The sequence below is a fragment of the Pteropus medius genome, unplaced genomic scaffold (genome assembly GCF_902729225.1).
Source record: "Pteropus medius unplaced genomic scaffold, Ma_sr-lr_union100, whole genome shotgun sequence".
NCBI classification, from domain to species: domain Eukaryota; kingdom Metazoa; phylum Chordata; class Mammalia; order Chiroptera; family Pteropodidae; genus Pteropus; species Pteropus medius.
The window spans coordinates 624650-650041 of NW_024345599.1; the positions used below are offsets into that span (position 1 = coordinate 624650).

Consider the following 25392-nt stretch of genomic DNA (forward strand, 5'->3'; position numbering starts at 1 on the left):
TTATTTATGTGTGTATCTATTCTTTGATAAACCATTTGAAAGTAAGTTCTAGACCAGCAGTCCCCAACCTTTTTGGCACCAGGGACTGGTGCTCCTATGAGAATCTAATGCCTCATGATCTGAGGTGGAGCTGAGGCAATGATGCTAGCACTGGGGAGCGGCTACAAATACAGATGCTCACCTCCTGCTGTGCAGCCCCCTGACCTAGACATCATAACACTTCACCTTTAAATACCACAGCATACATCTTCTAAGCATAAGGACATTTTCCTACATAACCATAATACCATAAACCCAGTTAAAAATTAACAGTACCTCACTGATCTTCACGAATATTATCTAATATCTAATCCTGTGCTTCCTGAAGTGTGGTCTGCAGACTGCTTGATGGTTCACAGGGAGATAGAGAGCTTGCATTAGTGTGTATCAGTGTGCTATATCCTTCATCGAGAAAGTCTTATTACCACAAAAATGTCAGGTAAATCAAGTGGTGTGCTTAGTGACAAAATTCATATAGAGTAGCACTGCTCTATATTCAGATTTCCCCAGCTGTCCCCTACATATCTTTTATGGCTAGTTCACATGCTGCATTTGGGTGTGGTATCTCTTTAGTCTTTTATTTGTTTATTCATTTCTTTACTTTTTACTTATAGTTGACATTATATTACTGTCAGGTGTACAACATAGTGATTAGACATTTATATACCTTATGAAGTGATCACCCCGATTAGTCAGTCTAGCACCCACCTGGCACTACACACAGTATTACAATATTACTGACTATATTCGTGTGCTGTACTTTGCATCCCCATGACTACTTTTATAACTGGCAGTTTGTAGTAATGTTTCTTATTTAAATTCAGTATTTTACATTCAGTTTAGTCATTTGCTTTGTAATGCTCAAATTTTCTCCACTTTGGCCAGTTTGGAGACCCTTCAGGCTGGCTGTCATGTCCATTTGACAGACCTCCATAAGTCTTTGAGCACTTCCTTGGATTCTGGCACAAGATTCCTAGGCTTCCCCTTATACTTCTGTGCTCCAGTCCTGGAGTTAGTTATTTCCAAGGAGCCCTGGTTCCTTTTAATGGAGAACGGTATTTTTAAAACTGAGATGCAGTTGCTGGATGTTAGATGCAAAATCTAATAGTACCGTATTCAAGTCTGTGAGCTGTAAAACTAGTACAGTGACCAACTGTCCTGATTTACTCTGAACTTGAGACTTTGCTAAAACTGGGAGCGTCCTAGGCAAACCTGGAAAAAAGCTGGTCACCCTAAATTAGTCACATTGCTAATATATAGTAATGATTAAGGAAGAACAGTAGAAATTGGGGCTGGGACGTGTGGACCAGTCGTAGCTGAAGTAGCTGTAAATTCCCAGATTTAAGAGTTTGCACAAAATGTTCTCTTCCAGCTGTGAAATATCTAGTTCTAGGGCAGGGGATCACAAACTTCACTGCTCATTAGTATCTCCTGGAAAGTGACTTAAAAATACTGGTCCCTGGGCCCTGGACATTCCAATTTAACTGGTTTAGAGAGGGTCTCAGGCATCAGTATTTTAAAAATGTCCCCCAGCGATTCTCACCTACAGCCAAGGTTGGCAATCAGTGGTCTAGGTGGTCCCTGTACCAGCAGCATTGGCATCACCTAGGTGCTTGTTAGAAATGCATACTTTCAGGCTCCACCTCAACTGGATCAGGAACTCTAGCAGTGGGGTCCTGCAGTCTGTTTTAACATGCTCTCCTAGCGATTCTGATGCCCAGTCAAGTTTGAAAACCACTGGTTTAGAGCAACTGTTCTCAGCCTTCGTTGCTCATTAGAATCACCTGGGGAACCTTTTAATAGAGGTTCCTGGGCATCATCCCCTTAGAGATTTTGATTTAATTCATTTTGGATGTGGCCCTAGCATCACTATTTTGAAAGCTCCCCATATGACTCAAAGGTGCAGGTAAGGATGAGAGCACATGTCTCCAAATCCACTGTTAGGCTAGATGAGTAAAAGTGCACAATTCAATTACAGATAAAAACTAACTTAGTTGGGTAATACTCCAAATATAGGTATACCCCGTTTTATTGTGCCTTGATTTATTGTGCTTCACGTATTGTGTTTTTCACAAATTGGAGGCAAAATCCTCTACCAGCAAATAGATTATGACTTGCTTTATAGCAATGGTCTGAAACTGAACCTGCAATATCTCCGAGATTTGCCTGTAGCTTGCTTTTCTGCTTCCTCCTTGTCTGGACTCACCCTGGGTCTCTGAACACTGGTTTGCAGTCCTTTGTAAAGGTTTTCATCTTTTTAAAGCATTCTCATTCCCATTCTTTCTGGTTATTTTGGTGGGTGTGGCAGAGAGTGGAGCTTACCATCAGTTACTAGTAATCTTAGCTAAACCTTAAAATTAACTCTCTGTCACAACAAGAGAAAAGTGAAGGCATTTTAATATAAAGCAAGAGAGTCATTTGAAGGGTTTGTCCTAGGCTTGCTTCCTACCTGTCTTCCAGAACTCACTTCTCATTAGGTTCGTCTTAAAGTTGCTGGACTTCTGAGTACAGTTTTTGCTATTGCCTTTATTGCAGGTTTGGAGTTTCACCTCTGTGGTTGCCAGTCTTGCTGCACATTGGACTTGTCTGGGAGCTTTTTAAAAAAATCCTGGTTCCTAGAGTTTGTGTCCTACCCCCCTGGTATTCTGATTTAATTGTCCAAGCATCTGGGTTTTTTTTGGGTTTTTTTTGTTTTGTTTTGTTTGTTTGTTTTGTTCTTTTACGATTTCAAGGTGATCCTAATGCGAAGCCAGGGTTATGATCCTCCAATTAAGGCTGTGTTTCCCCAAACTTGTCTGCACACTAAAATACCCTGAGGATCTTTTAAACCTTCCAAAATCCAGGCCAATTAAATCATCACAATCTCTGGGAGTGGGACGCAGGCGTTGGTAATTCTGAAGTTTCCCTAGTGATTCTAATGTGCACCCAGTGTTGTGCACCACAGGGTTAGGGTATTTGATTATTTTGAGGTTGGAAGGGAGAAAAGAATGATTGTCATCTGAGATTTAAGTCTTCCAACCCTTTACCTTCAAAATCACATTGCCAATTTATATTTACAGGGTCATCATTGTCATTTTTCTAAGAAATATATTTCAAAATGGCATGCCCATAAAGTAGTTATGAACCAGCTGAAGCTCCCTTAGAGCTCACCAGTTAATGTAAGTGCAAAAGGATAATTGAAACGGAATATAATTATTATGTCCCAGACTTAAGAGTTTTCCATCAGCTGATTCGATTGCATCATTATATGTATTTCTATGTGATATTTCCCATTGTTTCTCCTTAAAGGAGTGACAATGCTGACATCTAGCCAGAGCCTCACAGTGGAGGGACATATCAATATCTTCAAGTCCATTTCTAACAGTTAGGGATCCTCAGGGTACATGGAGAGGAGAGTTATTTTCTTTGAGGACCTAAAAAGGAATTTAAATATTTAAAGGTGTTGACATTCACTGCTTGCTTTTACCAGTCGATCACCTTTACTTTATAACCAAACCAAGGAATACCTGAGAAAAAGAGAGGGCTGTATTATACTTGGCTGTTTACTATTTCTCGTCTCCAATTAGACTATGAGGCTTCAGGGGATAGGAGCTATATCCTGCTCAGTGTTGTATCTCTGTCTAGCACACAGCCCAGTATCTGCAGCATGGCAGGTGCTCAGAATGGCAATATAGCATACTGGCCAAGAAGACCAGCTTTGGAATCAGGCTGACCTGGACTTGAATCCTGGCTCTTTTACTTACATGCTATGTGACCTAGGGCAAGTTACCTCTCCAACCATCTGTTCCCTGCCCCTCTGTCGGAAGCCAGCCAACCAAGTCAAACTGGGTACCCGAATGGGGGAGCAGGGACTGAGAAAAAAGAGAAGACAGACAGGGTGCAGGAGGGAGAGCAGATCTCACAACTGTCTCTCCGAGTTTATTTCTTATCCTTCTTTTAAACACAATCTGTTCCTTTTGGTCTCCCAAGATAACATGATTAAAGTAACATCCTGAAGATCAAGGTACAATGGGCACTTCCTTTGACACTCCCTTTGACACTCCCTTTATCTATACTTAATCTTCTTCTTCCTGGAATTCCACAGAACCAGCCTTTTCCTTTTTATGCAAGCAGGCCTCCCGAGATAAACCATGCACTCTTTTGAATTTGGGGAGCTTTAGCTCCCTACACCCCTCTCCATATAAATCGGTAATAATAGTGCTTACCTCATGGGATTGTTATGACCCATTCAGCGAAACAATGTATGTAAAGCACTTTGCAAATTGCCTGGCACATATTTGGCATCCGTTAAGTAGGAATTATTCTTAATAATTCAATTACTAATAAGGACTAAATGGATGTCTTAGCTTGCTTTTCCTTCCCTCTCATGAGATTAACAAGCAAAAAGAACCTAATCAAGTTGATTTCTGTACGATTCCAATACTTAATCTCATGCAAACAAAACCAAACTCACATTGGAAAGAGTCCCTTCCCTGTTGATGTGGGTGTTTCTCAGCATTTATGTTATAGTCAAATATTACAGCTTCTAGTAAAAAGTTTAAATACAGCTCGAAGAAAAATGAAGCACAGAAAACAGATAAAGCCACCCCTCTCATTTTGTCACCCTCCTAAAATTGGTTGCTAAGATAGCTCACTTGTCCAATCCCTTTGTACTACTGTGAGATGTGCTAATGTAAGACATGTTTTCTGAAAGTAACTGTGATGAGGTGTCATGAAAGAAAGGCTTTGGTACAGAAGTGATGGAGTTCCCTTTTGAGTAGCATAGTTCAGGATCATAAATTGCCCAGAACATCTATTGGTTTACCCTTTTCATCTCCTAAAAGGTGAGTTTTGTTTTTTTGTTTGTTTTGTTTTTGTTTTTAAAGCTACACATGCTATAAATGCTGCCTGGAATCCTGAATTAGATTCTGAACAGTAAAAGGACACTAGTGGAAAAACTGGTAGAATCTCAATAAAGTCTGTGGTTTAGTAAATAGTATTGTGCTAATATTAATGTCATAATTTTGATCTATGTACCAGAGTAACATGCAGTGTCACTGTTAGCAGAAGCTGGGTCAAGGGTATGTGGGAACTCTCTATATTCACAACTCTTCTGTAAATCTAAAATTATTTCAAAATATAAAGTTAAAAACAACTAAACGTAACCTATTAAAAACTAAACATACCGATTGAAAGCTAATTCTAGAAAAACTAAGTCTGGGCGGGTATTGAGGCCAGGGTGCCAGTGAGAGATTGTGTTCATGCAAATACCCAGACATATGCTAGGTGTTTGACTAACTGTAAGCACTATCATTGACAAGGTGACAAAGGAGAGGAGTAGCATGTGGCAATTCTTTTACAAAAAAGAATTTCTGACAGCCTATCAAAAAGCAGTTTCTTTCTCTCTCTATAAGCTAGCCTGGTTGAAAACAGCAACCTGATTTTAAAGAGGTCCAGATATATACATTTTATTAACTCCCATCTTCGAGTTTGGTTGGCTGGGTGTTTGAAAGGAATTTCTCATTGTAGTGCTAAATCTGAGATGGTAATTGTGCCCTGGGTTTGAGAAAGATCCAGCCCATTTTAAAGTGACAGCCACCTTAGCATTCAGTTCTTCTCTGTTCCCAGAATCAAGTGATCTGCAGACGTAACTCCTGTGTCAGTTAAAAGGCAGGTGTCTCAGGAACCTGTGTGACCAGCATGACAATGAAAAATAATTGTTATTACAAAAGGTGTTGATGGAGGGGGAGTGGAACCTGAAAAAGGACTCTAGCACTCTTCATTCTCTTAGGTTCTTTAGGGATGAACCTTTCTATGTATGTTTTCCATAGCCGTGATCAGCATGTGTATGTGCTGTTTCCTACTTTGCTGTTTTCACTTAACATTATTTCACATTCTAGCTCCCACCTGCACAGTGCACATAGTTGTTGTATTTAATGGTGGTGTAAAATTCCATTGTATCAAGTAGCACGATAGTTCTTAAGACTGGACTCATTTTTATGAGCAGATATAAAAGACCTGCTGTCTCTTAGCACCCGAGGTCTATTTTAGTTCTGGAAGTGGCAACTAGCAGGAGTGTAGGATTGCGTGAGATTCCTTGAGTCATCATCATACAGCACAATTTGAGTGCTTTGTTAACATTGCTCTGCCCACCACCCAACAGTCGAGCCTCCGGGGATCCCTGGACCTGAGCCAGGCACCTAACGGGCACATGGGTGGAAGTACAAGCCCCCTGACTCCCATGACCTTCAGCTGATATTGTCTTTATGCCAACAGTGGTAAGTTCCTGCTGCTTTCTCTCGCACCTGGGATAACAACTCCACTTGTCTTCCCACAGAGATTAGTATGAAAGAAAAGGCAAGGGGAGTGGAGGGATGTATTATTATAGCTAAAGGAGTAAGGTATAGGTCAGGGGTGCCATGTCTATAGTACTTTTAGGTGCACCTGTAAAAATGATATGGGATGAGGGGATGATTTCAAGGTCTGGAAAGCTGGGTGATAGCTCTCATTCTCTATATCCCTTCCTGTCAGAAATCCAAGTTTTGGCCGTCCAATAAACGTTTACAGGGGTGAATGACAAAACAGCCCAGGCTTGACACTTACTCCACCCATGGCCAATGGCATTTTCTAGTTAAGAAAGCTAGTTGGCACGATTCTCCTGAGAAGGATGATGTGTTCAGAGCACTTGGTTAGGTCTTGCCAGTAGCAACTGCCTTGAAAAATGAGTGATTCTAATAGGTTAGTGGGAGGGAAGAGTGATATTTAAAATACAACTGGGGGGCCAAGCACCAAACACTCAAATCTCCAGGGAATTTATAGCTGGGTTAGCTACTACTGGTTTCCATGCTCCGACCCGAAATTGTCATGATTCTTTCTTACCTTTAATTGTGTACTAACTATATGACCTGTGTCCTGCAAATCACAGTGGGTACCAGCCTCGCTGGTAGGATATGACAGGGTGGGTAGAAAGAATATTGAATTCTCTAGTCAGAAAGACCAGGCCTGTCTTGCAAGACAAAATGGACACGTACCCAGAGCCCCATGGGGCTTGTTGAATGATGGGCCAGGGTCAAATGCTCAAAGTGCCTCTGTCAAGAGGTAGGCTCCAAAAGTGCTGAAGAAGGGAGGCCAAGACCTTGACAATGAAAGGAGAGAAACTCCAAGACAACTACTTACTTGCCTGAAAGAAAATTTGCCCTCTAGACTCAAGAAACTATTGTTAATCTTGGTCCCTGGGCTGCCACACTCAGACAATTCATAAGACCTCTTTGACAGATTTAAGATTCTCGAAGACAAGGCTATGGGAGGCAGTGGTTGGCAGTGGTTATAGTTACCCTAGATTCTCTATGCTCTTTGTACCTTAGACTCTAAGACATCTATGCTCTTTGGGTTGTTTTTTGCAGAAAAGAGGATACCTCTCTCAGAAGAGGGGTGTAGCTGTCTAATAGTCTAAGCTCCTCCCTTAATCATAATAATAGTAGCTAACATTTAATGTGCTACTTATTGTGTCTTGGGCACTATGCTAAGCATTTTTATATAGTTTGTTTCTTTTGATCCTCACAAGCTTGTTAGGTAAGTTCTCTTATTCCTGTCTTCACTGGGAGAAATGGCCAGGTTGCTCAGCTTGATAGGGGTTTGGAAAGTGCAAGAACAGCCTACAGTATCAAAATTAAGATTCATTCAAAAATAAATAAGTGTATGCTGGCTGTATTGGGGTGATATTATTTAAATAACTTTTTGTGATTGATGAACTCTATGTAGAAAAATTTAGTTGGCACCCAGGAACATCTATGTTGTACAAAGGGAAGTGTGCCCATTCCTGAAATTCAGAGGTTGTTTCAACCTAAATTCTCCACCCTGCCCCGATTCATAGGTGACACTCCCACCCCATTTTAGTCACACTTCTCCTTCCTTTTGGGTTGAGAAAGTATTCCTGCCTCATAAACCCACATGCCATAAAAAAGACATGTGGACGATCCAATTTCCTCGAGAACCTTGGTTTGTTGAATTATTGTCTCCTGCCTGATAAAACTCTTCTTCAATAGAAATCTTGCTGCATCCCTGGGTGAGAATGATTGTCAGAAGAATCCTCCAGTGATATTTATTGGGCAAATTGGAAGGAAACTAGCTGAGCCAAGACTAGCCAGAGAAGACCCTGGGAGGATGCAATGTACAATCACGTGCAGCATAATGACATTTCAGTCAGTGATGAACCATATATATGATAGTGGTCCCATAAGATTATAATGGATTATTAGCGAAAAGTTTGATTGCAATGTTGAAAGAAAAGGCTGAACCCTAGTAAGATGTGAACTTATTGCTAGCTCTGGGTGGTTTAAATAAATGAGGAGGCTCAGTACGCTTTCCACCCACTGTATGCCCACCCCAGGCAGGGGCCACAAGTTAGCTACGGATTGAGAGGAGTGGGCTGTGGAGGAAGGGAGCCCAGGAGCCCACCCAAGCCAACCCATGCATACACACACACTCGTGTGCACAAACTCACTTCCCTTCTTTTTGTCTTTATCTCTCTTTCCTCCCAGTCCTGTTTCTCCCTCTCCCTTCCTCTCTTTTCTCTCTTCTCCCTCCCTCCCTCGCTCTCCTCCCTCCTCCCTTTTATTATTTCTCATCTCAAGCTTTATTTCTCTGGTCTCTTTCGATCTCTGCTCCCTTTCTCTCCCCTTCTCTTTCCTCTGTCTCTCCCTTCCTCCCTCCCTCCTGATGTTTGTTCTTCTTCAGACAGTGCCTCCATCCACAGCCCTCCTTTAGCATCCCACATTGTGTCACTTTATCTTATATACCATATTTTTACTGTACCTTTTCTATGTTTAGCTATGTTTAGATACACAAATACATATTATTGTGTTACAGTTGCCTACAGTATTTAATACAGTATCATGCTACACAGGTTTGTAGTCAGTAGGCTATACCATAGGTGTATGGTGGGCTATACCACATAGGTTTGAGTAAGTGCACTCTTTAATGTTCACACAATGACTAAATCGCCTAACTACACATTTCTCAGAATGTATCCCCATTGTTAAGCAATGCATAACTATATTTGAACAGGGAAGATAGAGCCCTGACTTGGACATGCAGAAGATGTGGATTTTAGGAGCAGCTTTCTCAGTGATCAGCTGTAAAGTCTTGAGCAAGTCACTTAAACTCCCTCTCTGTACCCCAATTTCCTCATCAGTTTAACAACTGGGTTGGACTAGAGGCTCTGTAAGGTTCCTTCCAGCTCTGTGACTAATAAGCTGAGTCTCAGTCAGAATCCTGTCAGACCCACAAAGTGCCTGGGGTAGTTCCTTTGGAGACGAAGCCACATGCAATGCGTAATAGCAAATGACGCAGCCTTAGACAGTGTCATACCCTCCAGATGGGTTTGTAAGACTCATCTTTCTATGCAACTGTTTCTATTTCTCAGAAACAGTTATGGGCTAGTTGGTTTATACTGCCTGGTGAGACCGTATAACAGGGTAGGAGTTAAGAGCATGACTTATAGAGTAGGACCTGAGTTTGAAAACCGGTTCTGCTGCATCCTAGTGGGTGCCCTAGGACAAATGATTGACTTCTCTGAATATCAGTTTCTCTCTCTGAAAGATGATGCTAATAGAACCAGCCTCATAGGCTTGTTAAGATGAAAGTCAACAATGTATGTAAAGCACTTAGCCAAGCACCTGGCAAAATGGAAGTGGTCAGTCATCCATGTCTACTACTACTATTGGTGTGCTTATTGCTATCAACATAATTCTCCTGACATGGTCATGGCTAAACTTCAGCATTTTTCCAGGATATATCTTTCTCTTTCTAGATGGAATTTGAGAAAAGCATAAGCTGATCTTTCTGACCTAAAGCAGTTCTAGAGTGAGACTTGGATTCAGTTTTCTCTTCTGCTTCTTATAGGCTCTGGGCACTTGGGCAAATTATTTCACTTCTCTGCCTTTTCGTTTCCTCATATGTAAAATTCAGGCAGGTATAGCGCCTACCCTCAAGGGCTGTCATGAATATGATAATGAGTGTGAAAAACTGAGTGCTGTGCCTGACATCCAGAAGCCACTAAAGAAATGGCTGTGGTCCTGATGGTGAAAGAAATCATCGTTGTAAGAATAAATGACTACCTCCACTACCACTACCCACCTTGGGTTGGAAGGGTGAATGTGTTCAAGTTTATACAGTTTTTGCATACCTAACCAATGTTAGGATAGGTAGCAATTGCTGTTCCTGAAGGGATGGCAAAGGAATTGTCACAAGGCTTTATCAACAGTGGCTGAGAATTTAAAACCGAGTTGTTTTTAGAGGTGCAACTAAAAATGATTCAGCAGACCATAATTCTCATCAGAAAAGTTCTATTGGTTTCTGCCAGTCCTCTTACACCCAAGAACTTTAGGGGAAAAATAATTCTAAACTGCCTCTGTTCTTTGAAGGCTCAATTTCAGTTGGTTACCCATGATATATTCCTCTCAGGCTTCATCACGATCATCTGGGTGCAGAGACGTAAGGTCTCTGTTCTCTTTTGCCAAGGTCATCTTCATTCTTGAATAGATGCCACCTAACTTTTCTCGAGCCTCTCAATGGGAGCAAAAGCCATTTGATGGCTAGAATACAGGTGTACAGAAACAATGGGAGTTCCAAGGGATGTGCTATTAGAGTAGGTGAAGTTGTAGAGGACTCTAGAGATATTAGCAAGTAGAAATTCAAAAACCAAACTAGTCCTTATGGTTCTGGAGATGAGTTTATTTACTGAGGGAGGGATAATAGATGTTTCTTTTGACTTCCCTCCAGTTTTCTCTTTAGTACTCTGTTAAAAGTTGAAAAAGAGAAAGATAACAGCCAGTCACTGCAAGCGAAGCTAAGCTCCAGGTTTCCTTCCCTCCCCAGACCACCCCTGGTTAGGAGGGTTTTAGCCACTTTCCAAGAGGATATAGACTACACCCTGCCAGAAACCCCCTCTGCCCTGACCTCATACTTTCTCACTCCTGCGCTCTCTCCTCTCCCCTTCTTTTAAGGAATACTAACCACAAGGTTCAAAGATTTCTTCACAGACATCTTCCAGCAACATCTCTTCATCCCAGGCGTTCATTCTCTTTTTTGCCTTGGGTTCTGAGGTTATAGAAAAGAAAAATAGATTTCAATTTTGGACAGAGATTTAGGGGTAATTTCTGATACTTAGAAAAACATTTCCTCTGCTCTTCTACCAGATTCCTTCTACTCAACTCTCATCCTCACTCATCCCCAGAGCAGTGCCTCTTTCCTCCTAAGTGCCCCTGGCCAAGTCCAGGCCTCTCTGTATAGGTGTAACAACCCAAGACTCTGGGGTTGTCTTAAGGGCCAGATCCCTTGGAGAGCAGAGATGACATTATAATATTGACAGTTGACCATCCTGATGACTGGGGTCCCAAGGAACACTGAGAAAGAGTGGCCATCAACAGAAATGGGACTTCAAGTCCTCACAACTTTTTTCTTTAATGCCTTTATTATGTTGGGAGAAATCATATATGCTTATTATAAAAAAAAATCCAATAAAACAAAAAATCCAAAGAAAGGCACCTAGGATTCTCAAAATCACCTAGTAACTTATCTCTAGAGAAAACTGCTGCTTATGTCTTGGTGATTTTCCTCCAGGTATTCTATGCATGTATACACAATGTTGTACATACTATACTCTCTCTTGCCATTTTCTCTAACAAAACTTCAGGTTGTGGAAAACTTTCCATGTCAGTAAATATAAGTCAACGATAGCCTTTTTAATATCTGCATAGTATTCCATTGTGTGGATGCACCATAATTTATTTAGCCATTTCTTATTGTGAGACATTTAGCTGGTTTTCAACTTTTAGCTGTTGTACAAAATGCTGTGATTGAACAACCATGAGCATCCTTCCCCTCCCCCCGCCCACACTTGGATACTTGTGTAATTATCTTTGAATACAGTTTAAGAAATGAGATGATTGGCTCATCGGGTTTCCACATTTTAAAAATTCTCAGTACATATATTGAGAGAGGGAGATCAGGAGGGAGACAGACAACCAAGCTACTCTCCATGAAGGTTGTACCAATTCATACTTCCACCACTGGAAATCATAACCTTTAAGATAACCCTATACCCATTCAAACAAGATTTTGTGTCAGCCAGTGCTGGGGCATCATACTGGTCCCCAAGTACCCTCCCTTCCTTTCATCTACTTCTTCTCCTGACCACCAACTATAGTATGAGAAAAGAGTTTCAGACTCAAAATAGAAATACCGTTTTATAAATTACAAGGGAAGGCCTATGTGTCTTTTCTTCTCTGACAAACCACTGATCCAGCATTACCTTCAAAAAGATCATCATCATCATCATCGTTGTCAACATAAGTTGCTTGGGTCTGCAAGTCAGTACTCTGATTGTAGTGAAGCTCAGTAGTGTTTTGAGATCTATTTCCTCCAGAACATTCACCTTCCTCCATGGGTTCATCTAAAGCAAATGTCACTGATGCATTCTTTTTAGGTCTTAGTCTTGAACCTTTCTGTACGGCAAGAAGATGGAGAAAAAAAGTCAGTTGGTGCCCAAGAATTTAGAGATTGGTCCTTGGAGCGATAACATTTAAAGAGCTATTTACCTGTAGGATTGGCTTTAGGGGCCTAGCTTCCATCGAGTGTCCTAGAGGCTGTCTTTTTTCTTTGGACATTTCCATCCTGGTGGGGAAGCTGGAGAAGGTGGAAAGGACAAAGCAATAGTGAAGACACACACTTCAAGTTCCTTAATTGAATGCAGCTATTACCCCATTCCTAATATATGCCTTTGGACAATGAAAGGGACAACAGAGTAAGAAAAGGCATTTAGGTCTTTTCTTCCTTAAAACCTTGATTGCCTCCTGTTTTCTTTTCTCCTTTTCTTTCTTCTTTTCCATATCCCTGTTTTCTCCCATCTTTCATTATTATTGAATCAGAGAACTGGAAGTGGAGAATGTGAGAGTGGCTTCAGGACATTCATCCAGAGAATACTGCCTATAAGCTCCTTCAGGGGCTTGTGTTCCTTTTCTCTTCCATATGGCAAACCAGAGGATAAAAACCCTATTTTGGAGAAGCTCTAATGTTGATAGGTTGGCTTTACCTTTATACAACTCATCCCACTAATGTGACCACTCAAGCTGTACCAGGGGGAGGGTGTACCTAATAATGCTGGAAAGTTTGTGGTCACTGCCCTAACCCTGTTTGGGCCAACTGATCTTGAGCAACTTTCTCAGAACCATACAGAATCCAGGCACCTCCCAGAACTCCCTGCTTATGTTGAAGATTGACTCCTGTATCCGTTCTTATCAGTACACCATAGAGGCAGCTCAGTACCTGTCTAATGAGCATCTTTCCCCAAAGTCTCTGGTGCTATTGGAGGTTGCGATGCTTGAGGTGAGTGGCTGTTGACAAGTACACAACTCTTCATATTTATTGTCAATGGCAGCTAATAGCCAGCGCAGCCCTTCAATTAGGGGCTGATGGTCCCTTCTTTGGAAGGTGTGGATGGCTGAACAAGGTTCCTGTGACAAAGAGAGAAGAGAAGACTCTAGCCCAGGAACCAGAGATCTCTTGGGGCCACAGTCCCTATCACTCTCAGCCAAGGAGCAGAGGTACCCAAAAGCTCTGCTCCTTGAGAGGCTCTAAGACTTCCTAAGAGATATTAAACGTTCATAGCTAAGAAGGTAAACGAATGCTATAAAAGCTAAGGTTGTTTAATACAGTGGTTGTGGTATGTAATAACTTGAATGTGTGACCTTGGGCAAGTCACTCAGAGTCACTGAGCCTTAATTTCCTTACTCATAAAATGAGAATATTAAAACTTCTAACTTTACAGAGCAATTTTGAAGGCTTAATGAGAAAGCAGATGTATTATTATCACTGTCAAGTCAGAAATCAACACTATGATGCTGCCTAGTGGGGAGAGGCTTTGCCTGAGACCCAGCATAGGGGGCCGATTATGGAATGGGCCAAGGGATGCATCACTTGGATTTGAGAGGAGGAGGGAGGGGAGGGGTTGACACTTACCACTCGGCACAGGGACTTGTTCTCACGCATTAGCCTTTCCAGGAGTAGATATTCAACAATATCACAAGGTAGGAGAGCATTTTTCTTGTCCTGTTTGTTTGCCAGGCTAGAGCAGGACATAGGAGAGAGGGTGGGAAGAAGAGAAGAAGAGTGAAACACAAATAGAGGCCTAGGGCAAGAAAAGAAGGGAAAGGGGAGAAATAATTCTAGTACAACTGTTGTGTATCCAGGAACTAACTTTAAAGACATTCCCAGTGAGATGAGCCAGACATGTTTCTAGCCAACTCTCAGTGGAGGAAATAATGGCACAAATAATTTGAATCTAAGATCATCCCCAGACCTCACGTCTTGCTTCCTTTACACTATGCCATCAGACTTTAATTAGAATTGCTAGCTGGGATGTGAACAGATTTGGAATTTTTACATCTTCCCCCCAACTCTGTTCATGCTTGAGTTGGGGGTGCTAATGAGGAACAAAAAGGCAAATAGGAGTGTGAGAGGGGTGAGGATTGATGGACCACCTGAAGTATCACCCTGAAATCAGTGCTAGTTACATAATTCTTGCGTAGTCTGCCAAGGGAAGAGGCCTTTGGCATCAATTATACAAAACAGTGTCTCAGGGTCAGAGACTGAAGCCAGAAATGAGAAGCATATTCAGGAAGGCAGTCTTCAGGAAGAGTCAGGGACGGAGTAGGAGATCTAGATATTACTCTCCATTTCCCTTCGATGCTTACCTTCAAAATTACCTTTGCACAATTAAGTAACATGTTCCCACATAGTGGTGTGTGGTAGAAAGTGGCTTTTGGAAACAGCTCCTATAGGATTGGGCCCCCTCCCCCCACTGTGCCAAAGGTAAGAGGACCTGTAGCTGGATGTGACAAAGGACCAGCCCTTCCTCTGTCTTCCGAAGGCACAAAATGGAAAGGGGAAATTGAGCACAAAAGTAGAGGCTTACAGTAGTATAGGTTTTCCTGCCACTCTTTGATCAGACAGCAGATGTGTTAAGGTGATCTTCACTTCCTGCATACGTCCTACATCACTGGAATCCAGGACAAAAACAAGCCCCTGAGCCTTTGTATAGTAGTTGGGCCAGGTTTCTCGGCCCTTCATATCTCCATTCAGGTCATAGATGGAAACTTCATATTCATCTAGCAGGAGTCTTGTCAGTTCAGACGTCATACAACTCTCCATCCTACTAGGGAGCACTGTGCATAGGGGAAGAGAGGAGAAGCAATCACAAAGCAGGGGAATATAGTTAGATGACAGAATTTGTTAAACAAACTTTGACTAGAGCCTGCCCTGAGGAATCCTACTGAGGCATCCTGTCATTGCACTCACACTCATAGATTCATCTTTCTAAAGCAGTGCTTTGCCCAGGTTACCATCCCCTGGCTCAGTAACCTTTGGTGAGTATCCTCGTAACCTGTCAGACCCATCTCTACCCTGTCTGGTATCCACAGTGTCCCTGATAACACACCCAGTCTCTTCTTCCCTCTGCTCCTTGGCTCATGCTCTCATTCCATGAGAATGCCATGCTCTCTCTTGCCCCGGGCCTTCACAAGATGCTATTCTCACTACTTAGAATACTTTTTTATTACTCTTTGCTTGGTTAACACCTAGTGTTTTCAAAATATATATCAGTTTAGATCTTGTTTCCTCTAGAAAGTTTTCCCTAACACACGCCACCATCCCCTAGTCTGGATAAGGTGCCTTTCTTCTGGGCTTACCACTATCACAGCACATATTCCAGTGTTATAAATTCAACAATTTACTTATCTGCGTTATAAACTGCAACAGGATGGGAACTCTCAATTTTATTCACCATTATATTCATGATTCCAAGCACAGAAGCTAGCACACGGCTGCTCAATAAATATTTGTTAAATGGATTTGATAAAAGAATGACTGAATGAACAGGAGGCCCTTCTCTCCCACCCTTTCTTCCAGGCTTAAGGAGGCTTCTTTAGGAAGCCTCTCTGACCTGCCCAACTCTCACTTTCTCTTCCTCGTTGAGCAAGTGGTTTGTTAAACTGGTCCTTCACCTCATTCTGTGCATGTCATGTCTCCCCAACTAAAATGTAAGCTCTTTGAGGGAGGGGCTCTACCTCAGCTTACACACAGTAGGTGTTCAATAAATGTTTATGATGCCTGTTATTGTGGATAAGAGTATGAAGTCCTCTTCCCATCTCCTTCAAGAAACCATGCCAAATTCAGATACATTTGCCCTTTTAAGGCCATGGCCAGAACATACAGTTCCACAGGGCAGGGGTCCCCAACCCCCCAGCTGTGAATCGGTACTGGTCCGTGGCCTGTTAGGAACCAGGCCGCACAGCAGGAGGTGAGCGACGGGCAAGCGAGCAAATCTTCATCTGTATTTGCAGCCACTCCCCAGTGCTAGCATCACTGCCTCAGCTCCACCTTGGATCATTAGGCATTAGATTGTCATAGGAGCACCGGTCTCTGGTGCCAAAAACGTTGTGGGCCACTGTCATAGGGTATTCCATACCTCATTCATCTCCCATAGAAATGCAGTTCAAAAGGACAGTCTTTATACACATTCCAGTCTGTTGAACTGACATCTCTGGCCTAGCTCTCTGCCCACATAAGTATCAAAATGATTTTATAGAATCTGTACACTCATACCTGGGAGTTCTAAGGCCAGAATGAGTAGCTTCTTATTTCTAGTCTCAGATCTACCTGTGGTATTTTCCTTAGGATTGCCAGAATGAGTTATTTAGCTGAGAAGTTAGTAAGATACTTCAAGATCTTTTGAAATATATAGATTATACACACATTTATGTGTATACATCTATATCTCTATGTATGTGTATATGTATATATTATCATCATGTTTTAATGTGCTCTTATAACTCCTGATGTTAGCCGACGATCTTTTTTAATTAAAGCTCTCAGGTAACATAATTTTCAGTCACAACTTCGATGTGATATTTGCTATGTCTGTATTAGACTAAAAATAATAAGCAAATAGTTAAAACTATAAAGATAATTTTAAAATCTTATTTCCTGCATCAAGGCAAGCTTTATATTATTTTTTCCCTGTCAGAGCAAAACATTTTCCCTAGTTATTTTTTTCTTTTTACTTGAAACCTTACCAGTTCCTTCAATAATGCAATCTATTGTTGGTGAACCCTGGATGCCACAAGAAGTTGTTCCCTCACACTTTATGTTTCTCTTATTTCCTCTATTTGTAAGTTTCCTGAGGATGGATAACGAGTCTAATTCATCTCTACATCTCTAGCAGAGTGTTTTGCAAGGCACAGTCTGGGGACTGTTGGCTTCAGAGTTACATGGGGATTGATTGTTAAGTCCTACCCTACACCAAAAGAATCAGAATCTCTATGCTTGGGACTCAAGCATTTGCACGTTTAACAAAATCCTCAGGCGATCCTTCTGCACTTTAAAGCTTGAGACCCACCACCCTAGAGAGCAATGAAACTCATGCCTGTTGTGTCTTAGCGTTATCTGTTGCTGCTTGTTGAGATTTTGATTCCATGGGCCCTCCCTAGACCAAAGTATCTGAGCCTCCAGGTCCTGGGTCAGTAGGTGTGCAAGCTCCCCAGGTGATTCTGATTTTTGGCTCTCAGTACTCACTGTGCTCCAGGATCCTCTATGGAGCTTTTAAAAGCTATGACGCTAGTCGTCATTCTCTGAGGGTTTGATGCCACAAGTTGGGGATGGGGTGCAAGTATCATTTGTTAAAAATCTCCCTAGGTGATTAAAATGTATTGCCTGTTTGAGAGGCACTGCTCTGTATGTCCTCATTTAGGGTACCTGCTTGCCATCATGCTTGGGTTTTTTGCCCCATGCGATCATGCCAGACAAAACAGTTATAGTGAATGGTGTCATCAAGAATAATGGCTTATGTCCCCAAATATTTTATAGCTGGAGTCTTAAATGTTCACACAAGTTACTACTTATAGATTGGAAATTCGTTCCTGTGCTGTTATCTATTCTTGGTGATCATAAACATTTTAGGAACTATTGCATTTTGGATGCAGAGCAACCTACTAGATTGACTCTGGTAGTTCTGCATGGACAGCAGTGTCCTGAAACACTCTTCAGAATGTGACATCAGTGGAACTTTGCTTTTCTGGTCATTAGAAGTCACAACCATAAACCCACCCATTGGCTTATGATTCAGCCCCATTATTCACCAGGCATGAGGCAAGTATTACAGTAACAAGTTAAATGGACTCCAAGCTCTATTCTCTAGGAATTAGAATGGAAAGCAGACACTATTCTCAGACAAAATAGCATATGGCTAATTGCAGATAAGAGCTTCCTAAAGCTGGTTGGCCATTAGAAACACCTGGGGAGTTCTTAAAATATAGATTCCCAGGCCCCACCCAGACTGCATGGGAATCTAGAGGCAGGGTTGAGTGGGGACTCTAAAATTTGTCCCCACTTTTACCAGTAATCTTGTGATTTATCCTGACTCCTTGGTTTTCCTGCTGCTATTTATCTCTTAACCATTTCTGCTTAGCAAAGAGTTGGGAGAGGCAAAGAGTCAAGTTTGCTGCCTATAAGATAGGATACTAGGCTGAACCATTGGCTAAAATGTAGTGTTTGGGGCTGCCACTCTGGGAGTGAGAGAATGTGGGGAGGGAAGTTGTAAAGAAGCAACATGTAGCCTGAAGAGAATGGTGGACTCGGGGAGAACATTCACTCACAAATATTTGCTGAGGACCTATCTGAAGATATTAAAAGTACAGAGACTAAAGAGACAGAGCTGGAAAAATCCATCACTTTTCCTGAAGGGGCTCACAGTCTAGGGGATGGACTTGCAGTTGTGTAATGATGTTGTAATAAGTGCATGATAGAGAGAGGCACAGAATAGAGTGGCAACTGAGGAAGGAGGCATTGGGCATTAGGGATGGCTTTTCTGAGGTCAAGCTTAGACTGTGTCTAGAAGCATTTGATTAAGCAGGTAGATAATGGAGGGGGTAAAATACTAGGTAGTGGGACAGCATATGAACTAGATCGGCATGATGGCAGAGGAATGGCAAGTCATTTGTTTTGGTTCTATTGGGTTACTTGTGGAAAGCACGAGAAATGAAGCTGGAAGAGAAGTCAGAGACCAAATCATGGAGGACCCTGTGTGCTACTATGCAACTTAAGTTGTATTTTGATGACAATGGGGAGGCCTTGAATGGTTTTGAGCAGGAAAGTGCTATGATCAGATCTTTGCATTAAGTCCTTCAGGCAGCTGTGTGGGCTGAATGCTGGGAATACAGCTAGAGATGGCAAGATCAGCCAGCAGGCTGCTTCTGTAGTTCAAGGAAATCGATGTGGACTTCAAGTAGGCCAGTAGCTGAGGAGTCCGGTTAGCACTTTTTAGTACTTTGCTGAGGGCTTCCAGGTTATTTAAAACTCAGCCACATCACCATACTCCCACTTTTATTTAATAAACATTAATGGAGGGCATCCTATGCCAGGTTCTGTGCTGGGCTCTTTGATTGACTGGGTCTTCACAACTAGAGTAGTAGCTCCCTGAAATTGTGTAACTGCTTCTTGAAATACCAAGGTATTAAATGGAATTCTGGCATTAAACTTGCATGTCTCTGAACTGACAACATTTCTCAAACTCCAACCCTCTATATTAACTGTCACAAAGAGTTTCATGTTATTAAACTTCATCATCCCACACTTGTCTCTCTTATCTAGACCAAATTCCACTTTAGTTGAGTTCTGAAACAAAACACTGTTTCAAACATGCTATCCTTCATAATTGACTGTGGTGCTTTCCATAGTTTGAGTTCATTCATACCGACACTGTGAGAGGAAAGAACTTCAATTAGGATATCTCGTAAAGTGAGAAGGCGACATTATATAAACAGGCTGATAACACTCAAGGAGGGGAGTGTGTATGTGTGTTGGGAAGTGCTTATCTTCAAAAGAGGGAACCCGAGGGTCATGAAGTAAAGTTAGGAAGGAATGATTAGTTCCATTGATTCTAGGGGCCCATGGGAGACTTAGAACAGTATCTAATGCCCTTACTTCTTTGAAAAGCCTCCATAAGAACAGTTTTGCCTGAATTGTTCAATCCGATGATGATGATGGTTGCATTTCTGAAAATGGAAAAGAAAAATGAGTCAAAGCCTTAAAAGCATTGTTAGTTCTTAGGCTAAACAAAGAATTCTACTCTTCCTTGGTGTTTAGGGCTCTGCCTGCAGTATTCCCAATGCATGTACCATAAAAGGTATAGCCCAAGTGATAGAAGGTGATGTAAGAACCCCTCCCCAAAGCCTCCAAGGATGCTTTTATTCCTCGATTCACTTGCCTCGTAGAATTGGCCATTGTCCTGCAGACACTGCTTAATCACTTCCTCTAACAATATGTATCATGAAGATTTGCCACTTGAAAGACTGTGGACAGATACATTGGAGGAAATGGTGGAAGAGGTCTAGAGAAACAATTACAATATTACCTTCGTCTGTCTTCAGTTGTCTTTAGCCGAGACCAACAGGAGGTCAGGAGCCGGAACATGATCCAGCTTAGTTCTATAATATTAAAGGAAACAAGTAAACAAGAAATCAGCCCTGTTATTAACACTGAACCTGTCAGCTTACCGCACTACACAGGTGCTGGTAAACAGAAAGTCTGAGACTGTCAGAAGTTTATTAGTTCATTCTATCCAACCTTGTCTATGAATGCCAGAGAGGGAGGGACTGGTGATCCTTAACTCCAGATTACTACAAAATGGGATGCTTTCTTATTAAAGCAACCCATACAGGCATGTGGTGTCAGGTGTGGCCTATCTCTTCAGCCATAGACCATCCCTATTAGGAATATGTTCATTCAAATTTGGGGTGGGGTGAGGTGATGCCTTGGAGAAGTACCAGTTTAGATTTTGAGAAGGACCTATTGGGAGACTTGTTCTAAGTAACAACTATCCACTGGGCTTGGTTCCCTTATTACCTCTGCCTCAAAAATGTGGGTGTTGGTGATCCACTGTCATAGATTTCATACAATTCTTAGAGCTGTAAGGGACCTTAGAGATATCTGATCTAATAGATTTCAAACATCAGACCAGGCGCCCTGCTCTCAAAGATTCCCAGGGAGCTGCCTAAGCTCCCCAGGAGATTTCAAAGTACGGCCATATTTGGAAGTGATCGCCTAAGTAAAAAGCACAATTTAGACAATCACTTCGAGGTTCGCCCATGTTGTAGCATGTATTAGTATTTTGTTCCTTTCCATGGCTGAATAATATTCCATGGTATGGATATATCACATTTGTTTATTCATTACTCAGTTGATGTACATTTGGCTTGTTTCTACTTTTTGGCTCTTATGAATAATGCTATAGACCTTTTTGTACAACTTTCTTCATGGACATAGATTTTCAGTTCTTTTGGGTAGATACATAGGAATAATTACCGGGCCATATGATAACTCTATGTTTAACCTTTTGAGGAAGTACCAGACTGTTTTCTCAAGAGGCTGCAACATTTTACATTCCCACTAGCAGTTCAGGAGTGTTCCAGTTTTTCTCTATCTTCACCAACACATGTTGTTGTCTTTTTGTTTATAGCTATCCTAGTGGGCTTGAAATGATATCTAATTGTGATTTTGATGTGCATTTTCATAATGGCTAATTATATTGGAGCCCAGAGCTGGACGAAGTTCTGGTTGGGTTAGCAAAGTATTTCGGCTGATACTCAGATGGGCCGAGCACAGTATATGTGCCAGCTTATCAATAGATAACAGGTTTCTGCAGAGTCATTCACTGTTTTTGGAGAACTGCTATTCCCAAATAGAGACTCACACTTCATAGCATTTCTTAGAGCACAGTTTGTTCCCTAGGAAATCACTTGGGTTCCCATAAGGACCTCCTGGAGAATGGCTCTGGCTTATGCTAGACAAAAAGGAAACATTATATGTAGTCTGATCAAAACCAGCCTTCTTCCAGCTTTGTTCGTGAAGCCGATAAGACCTAGAGCCTGAAACACCAAAGCCTGATTGTCTGGTTTCCATGATAGCCATCTCCCTTTGAGACTAGGCCAGTAGCAGCTTCATGTCTATTTCCTGATAATTGGCAGAGCTTCCTAGCTTGAGCTCAGGCTCTCTGTATTTGTTAGTGCCACCAGGAAAGGTCAAACTGGCATCACACAAGTTATTCCTTAAAAACTTATACTAAGGAAGGATAACTAGGATAACTGAGGAGGAAACCAATTGGACTAAGGATTATCTGTCCTTTCTTACATTTCCAGTGCCTCTCCTGGGTACCCAGGGATGAAAACACCTAAATTCAACCTACCATTTTCAAATTTCTTATCTGTAGATAATGATATATTTTACATACCTTGAGGTGGTTAATTAGAAACAACTTCTGAGTAGAAGTTGGTTCTTTATAGATGAAAGACCCCAGCTATGCAGAGTGATAGGAAGGTGGACTGAGATCTCTAGCCCTTGTGCAAGATTAACACAGCTCAGCTCAGCTGCCTGCTTACAAGGGTATGACAACGTCCCAACAATGGCTTTCAAAGTTCTGATATATCTATGGCAACCACTGCCTGGTTCATAGCAACCAAACCCACATCTCCCTACCTGGTATGATTACGGGTGATTACTAAGTGAATTTTTAATCATCATAAATTTTTTTGTTTAGTTTACAAAGTGTTTATACAGAACTTACAATGTACCAGCACTCATTTAAGCACTTGATACCTATTAACTCATTTAATCCTTATGACAACATGACAAAAAGTAGTGGCCATCATGCCTACTTTCAAGAGACGAAGTTTACAAAGAAGTTACATAACTTTCCCAAGGTTACCTGGCCAGTAAGTGGTAAATCAGAATTCAAACCCAGGCAGTCTGGTTTCAGACTCTGTATATATTGGGTTAAGGGTCTCACAGGCTGTATGAGAAGACCTCGGGAACCAGAGAAATTGCCCTGCTCTGGGCCTCTCTGTCTCTTGTAGCCAAACTGTACCGTACTTATTCTTTTTTTTTTTAAGTTAACTTTTTTATTGTTAAAGCAAGTTGACATACAATATTATATTAGTTTCAAGTGTAAAACATAGTGATTCGACATTTATGTACCTCATGATGTGATCACCACAATAAGTCTGGTAACTATCTGTCATTGTACAAACATATTTAGTGAACTGTAGTTGATAATAATGTATCAACAGTGGTTAATTATTATTAACTAAAGTCCATGCTTCATTCACATTCCTTTAGTTTTTATTTAATGTCCTTTTTCTGTCCCAAGATCCCACCTAGGATACCACAGTGAATTTAGTTGTCAAGTCTCTTTAAGCTCTTCTTGGCTGTGACATTTGCTCAGACTTTGTTTTTGATGACTTAGACAGGAGTACTGGTCAGGTATTTTGTAGACTGTCCCTCACTTGGTGTTTGTCTGATAATTTTCTCATGATTAGACTGCAGTTATGTGTTCTTGGGGGGAAATTACAGAGGTTAAGGCCCTTCTCATCACATCATATGATGAATACATGCTATCAACATGACCTATCTCTGATGATGTTGACCTTGATTACCTGGTATTTGTTAGGTCTTTCCACTGTAAAGTTACTCTATTTCCCCCTTTCCATGCTGTACTCTTTGGAAGGAAGTTACTATGTGCAGTCTACACTTAAGGAATGGGGAGTTATGCTTTACCTCCTTGAGGGGGGAGTATCTATATAAGTTATTTGGGAATCTTCTGTATGTGAGGTTTGTCTGTTCACATGTGTTTATTTATTAAATCATTAATACAATATCAACTAATAGGCATTTATTTTATACTTCGAGTTATAATCCAGTACTACTATATTTACTTGTTTAATTTATTTCAACTTTGGTATTGGGAGTTCTGTAAATTGACTCCTGTATCTCTTTGACATACCTCCACTGTTATGGTTTTTGTTTATTTGTTTTGAGCACATCCTTTCTTGCTGGCACTATGAGAGGCTTCAGGCTAATCTTTTGTATTCCCTGCCCTAGTCTTAGAATCAACCATTTTTCCAAGGAGCTCTGGATTCCTTCATTAGAGAGCAGTCTTAGAAACCAAGATCTGGGTACTAGATATGATCACTGCTACTGGAGTGTCATTGCTTCTAGGCTCTCTCAGATGACAGAACAAGGAATCTATGTGTGTATACTAACTTGTGTATATAGATATATCTGTAAACATTTATGTGACCATGTTTTTCTATATCGAACTAAACATGAGATTATACTGATGTTTTCAATTCTAATATCACTGTGTGTGTGTGTGTGTGTGTGTGTGTGTGTGTGTGTGTGTGTGTGCTTGTGGGGAATTATAAGGTATTCGCTCATGCAGTTTTGGAGTCTGGCAAGTTCCAAGATCTACAGGGTGAATAGCAAACTAGCCTATTCTAGCCTTCTCCCTTTGCTTAACTGTTACTTTCCACTCCATCAATGAGAAACCTGGCTTCCACCATTCACAATCTATTTACTTGATTGTTCAATTCTAGTCTACTGTAGAGCAGTATCAGAATAGTTAAGTCATATACCCTTATGGGAAGCCACTTGATCAGCTATAGTGCTATGTACAGTTCCTTTAGTGTTACAGACTACATTTATTTCTAGTTACGTGGGTCAGCACACTTATACTACCTGCTTCAGTGAAGTCGTTTCATACATTTGTAATACATATACTGCAATAAGTTAATTTTATGTATCAACTTGACTGGACCACAGGATGCCCAGATATTTGATCAAACATTATTCTAGGTGTCTCCATGTGGGTGGTTTTGGATGAAGTCAACATTTAAATAGACTGGGTAAAGCAAATGACATACCCTAATATGTAGGCCACATCCAATCAGTTGAAGGCCTGAAGAAGACGAAAAGGCTGACTGACCCTCCACTGAGTAAAAGAGGATTCTTTGTGCTTGACTGCATTAGAAATGGGACATTGTTTTTTTTTCACCTGCCTTCAGACTCCGAACCCGACAGTTGTTCTGTTTCTGAGTCACCAAATACCTCTGGCTGGAACATCGGCTCTCACCAGGTTTCTGATTTGTTCACCCTGGAGATCTTGGAACTTAACCACACTCCAAAATTGCATGAGTAAATACCTTATAATAACTCTAAACACACACACACACACACCCTATTATTGGGATATGAACAACTACAGTAAGTCCTCACATAGCATTGATAGGTTCTTGGAACTATGGCAACATGACATATAATGAGAGCAATTTTATCATAGGCTAATTGATATAAACAAGACTGAATTCCTTAGGCATCTCATCAACATTATAATGAAATAGCATTGAACAAAAATGACGTTATTTGAGACTTCCAGTCAAGATGATGATGTAGGAAAACATTGTGCTCATATCCTTCCATGACCACATC

At 41.2% G+C, this 25392-nt stretch overlaps 3 protein-coding genes across 10 annotated transcripts in view; 2 read left to right on the forward strand and 1 right to left on the reverse strand.

Annotated features, from left to right (window-relative positions):
* Positions 1–25392, forward strand: part of NOX1 (NADPH oxidase 1) — a 172318-nt gene that overhangs the window by 40790 nt on the left and 106136 nt on the right. The gene's annotated exons all lie outside the window — the stretch shown is intronic.
* The window catches only part of XKRX (XK related X-linked), a 118829-nt gene that overhangs the window by 36382 nt on the left and 57055 nt on the right, over positions 1–25392 (forward strand). The gene's annotated exons all lie outside the window — the stretch shown is intronic.
* Positions 10635–20624, reverse strand: ARL13A (ARF like GTPase 13A). Its single transcript, XM_039874019.1, has 9 exons — positions 20486–20624; positions 20056–20126; positions 14993–15242; positions 14038–14143; positions 13345–13532; positions 12618–12705; positions 12332–12524; positions 11035–11118; positions 10635–10816 (listed from the first exon to the last, which is right to left on the reverse strand). Exons 1-9 carry the CDS (start codon positions 20542–20544, stop codon positions 10809–10811), a joined length of 1047 nt encoding a protein of 348 aa, XP_039729953.1. The 5' UTR covers positions 20545–20624; the 3' UTR covers positions 10635–10808.

What these genes read in the sequence shown, in the direction of transcription:
- ARL13A (XM_039874019.1), bottom strand. Translation starts at nt 20,544, where the DNA reads ATGTTCCGGCTCCTGACCTCCTGTTGGTCTCGGCTAAAGACAACTGAA. An exon ending in ACAAGTCCCTGTGCCGAGTG is followed by an intron (nt 13,533 to 14,037) that starts GTAAGTGTCAAC and finishes TCTTTGTCACAG; the next exon opens with GAACCTTGTTCAGCCATCCA. An exon ending in GAAAGATGCTCATTAGACAG is followed by an intron (nt 12,706 to 13,344) that starts GTACTGAGCTGC and finishes CACCTTCTCCAG; the next exon opens with CTTCCCCACCAGGATGGAAA.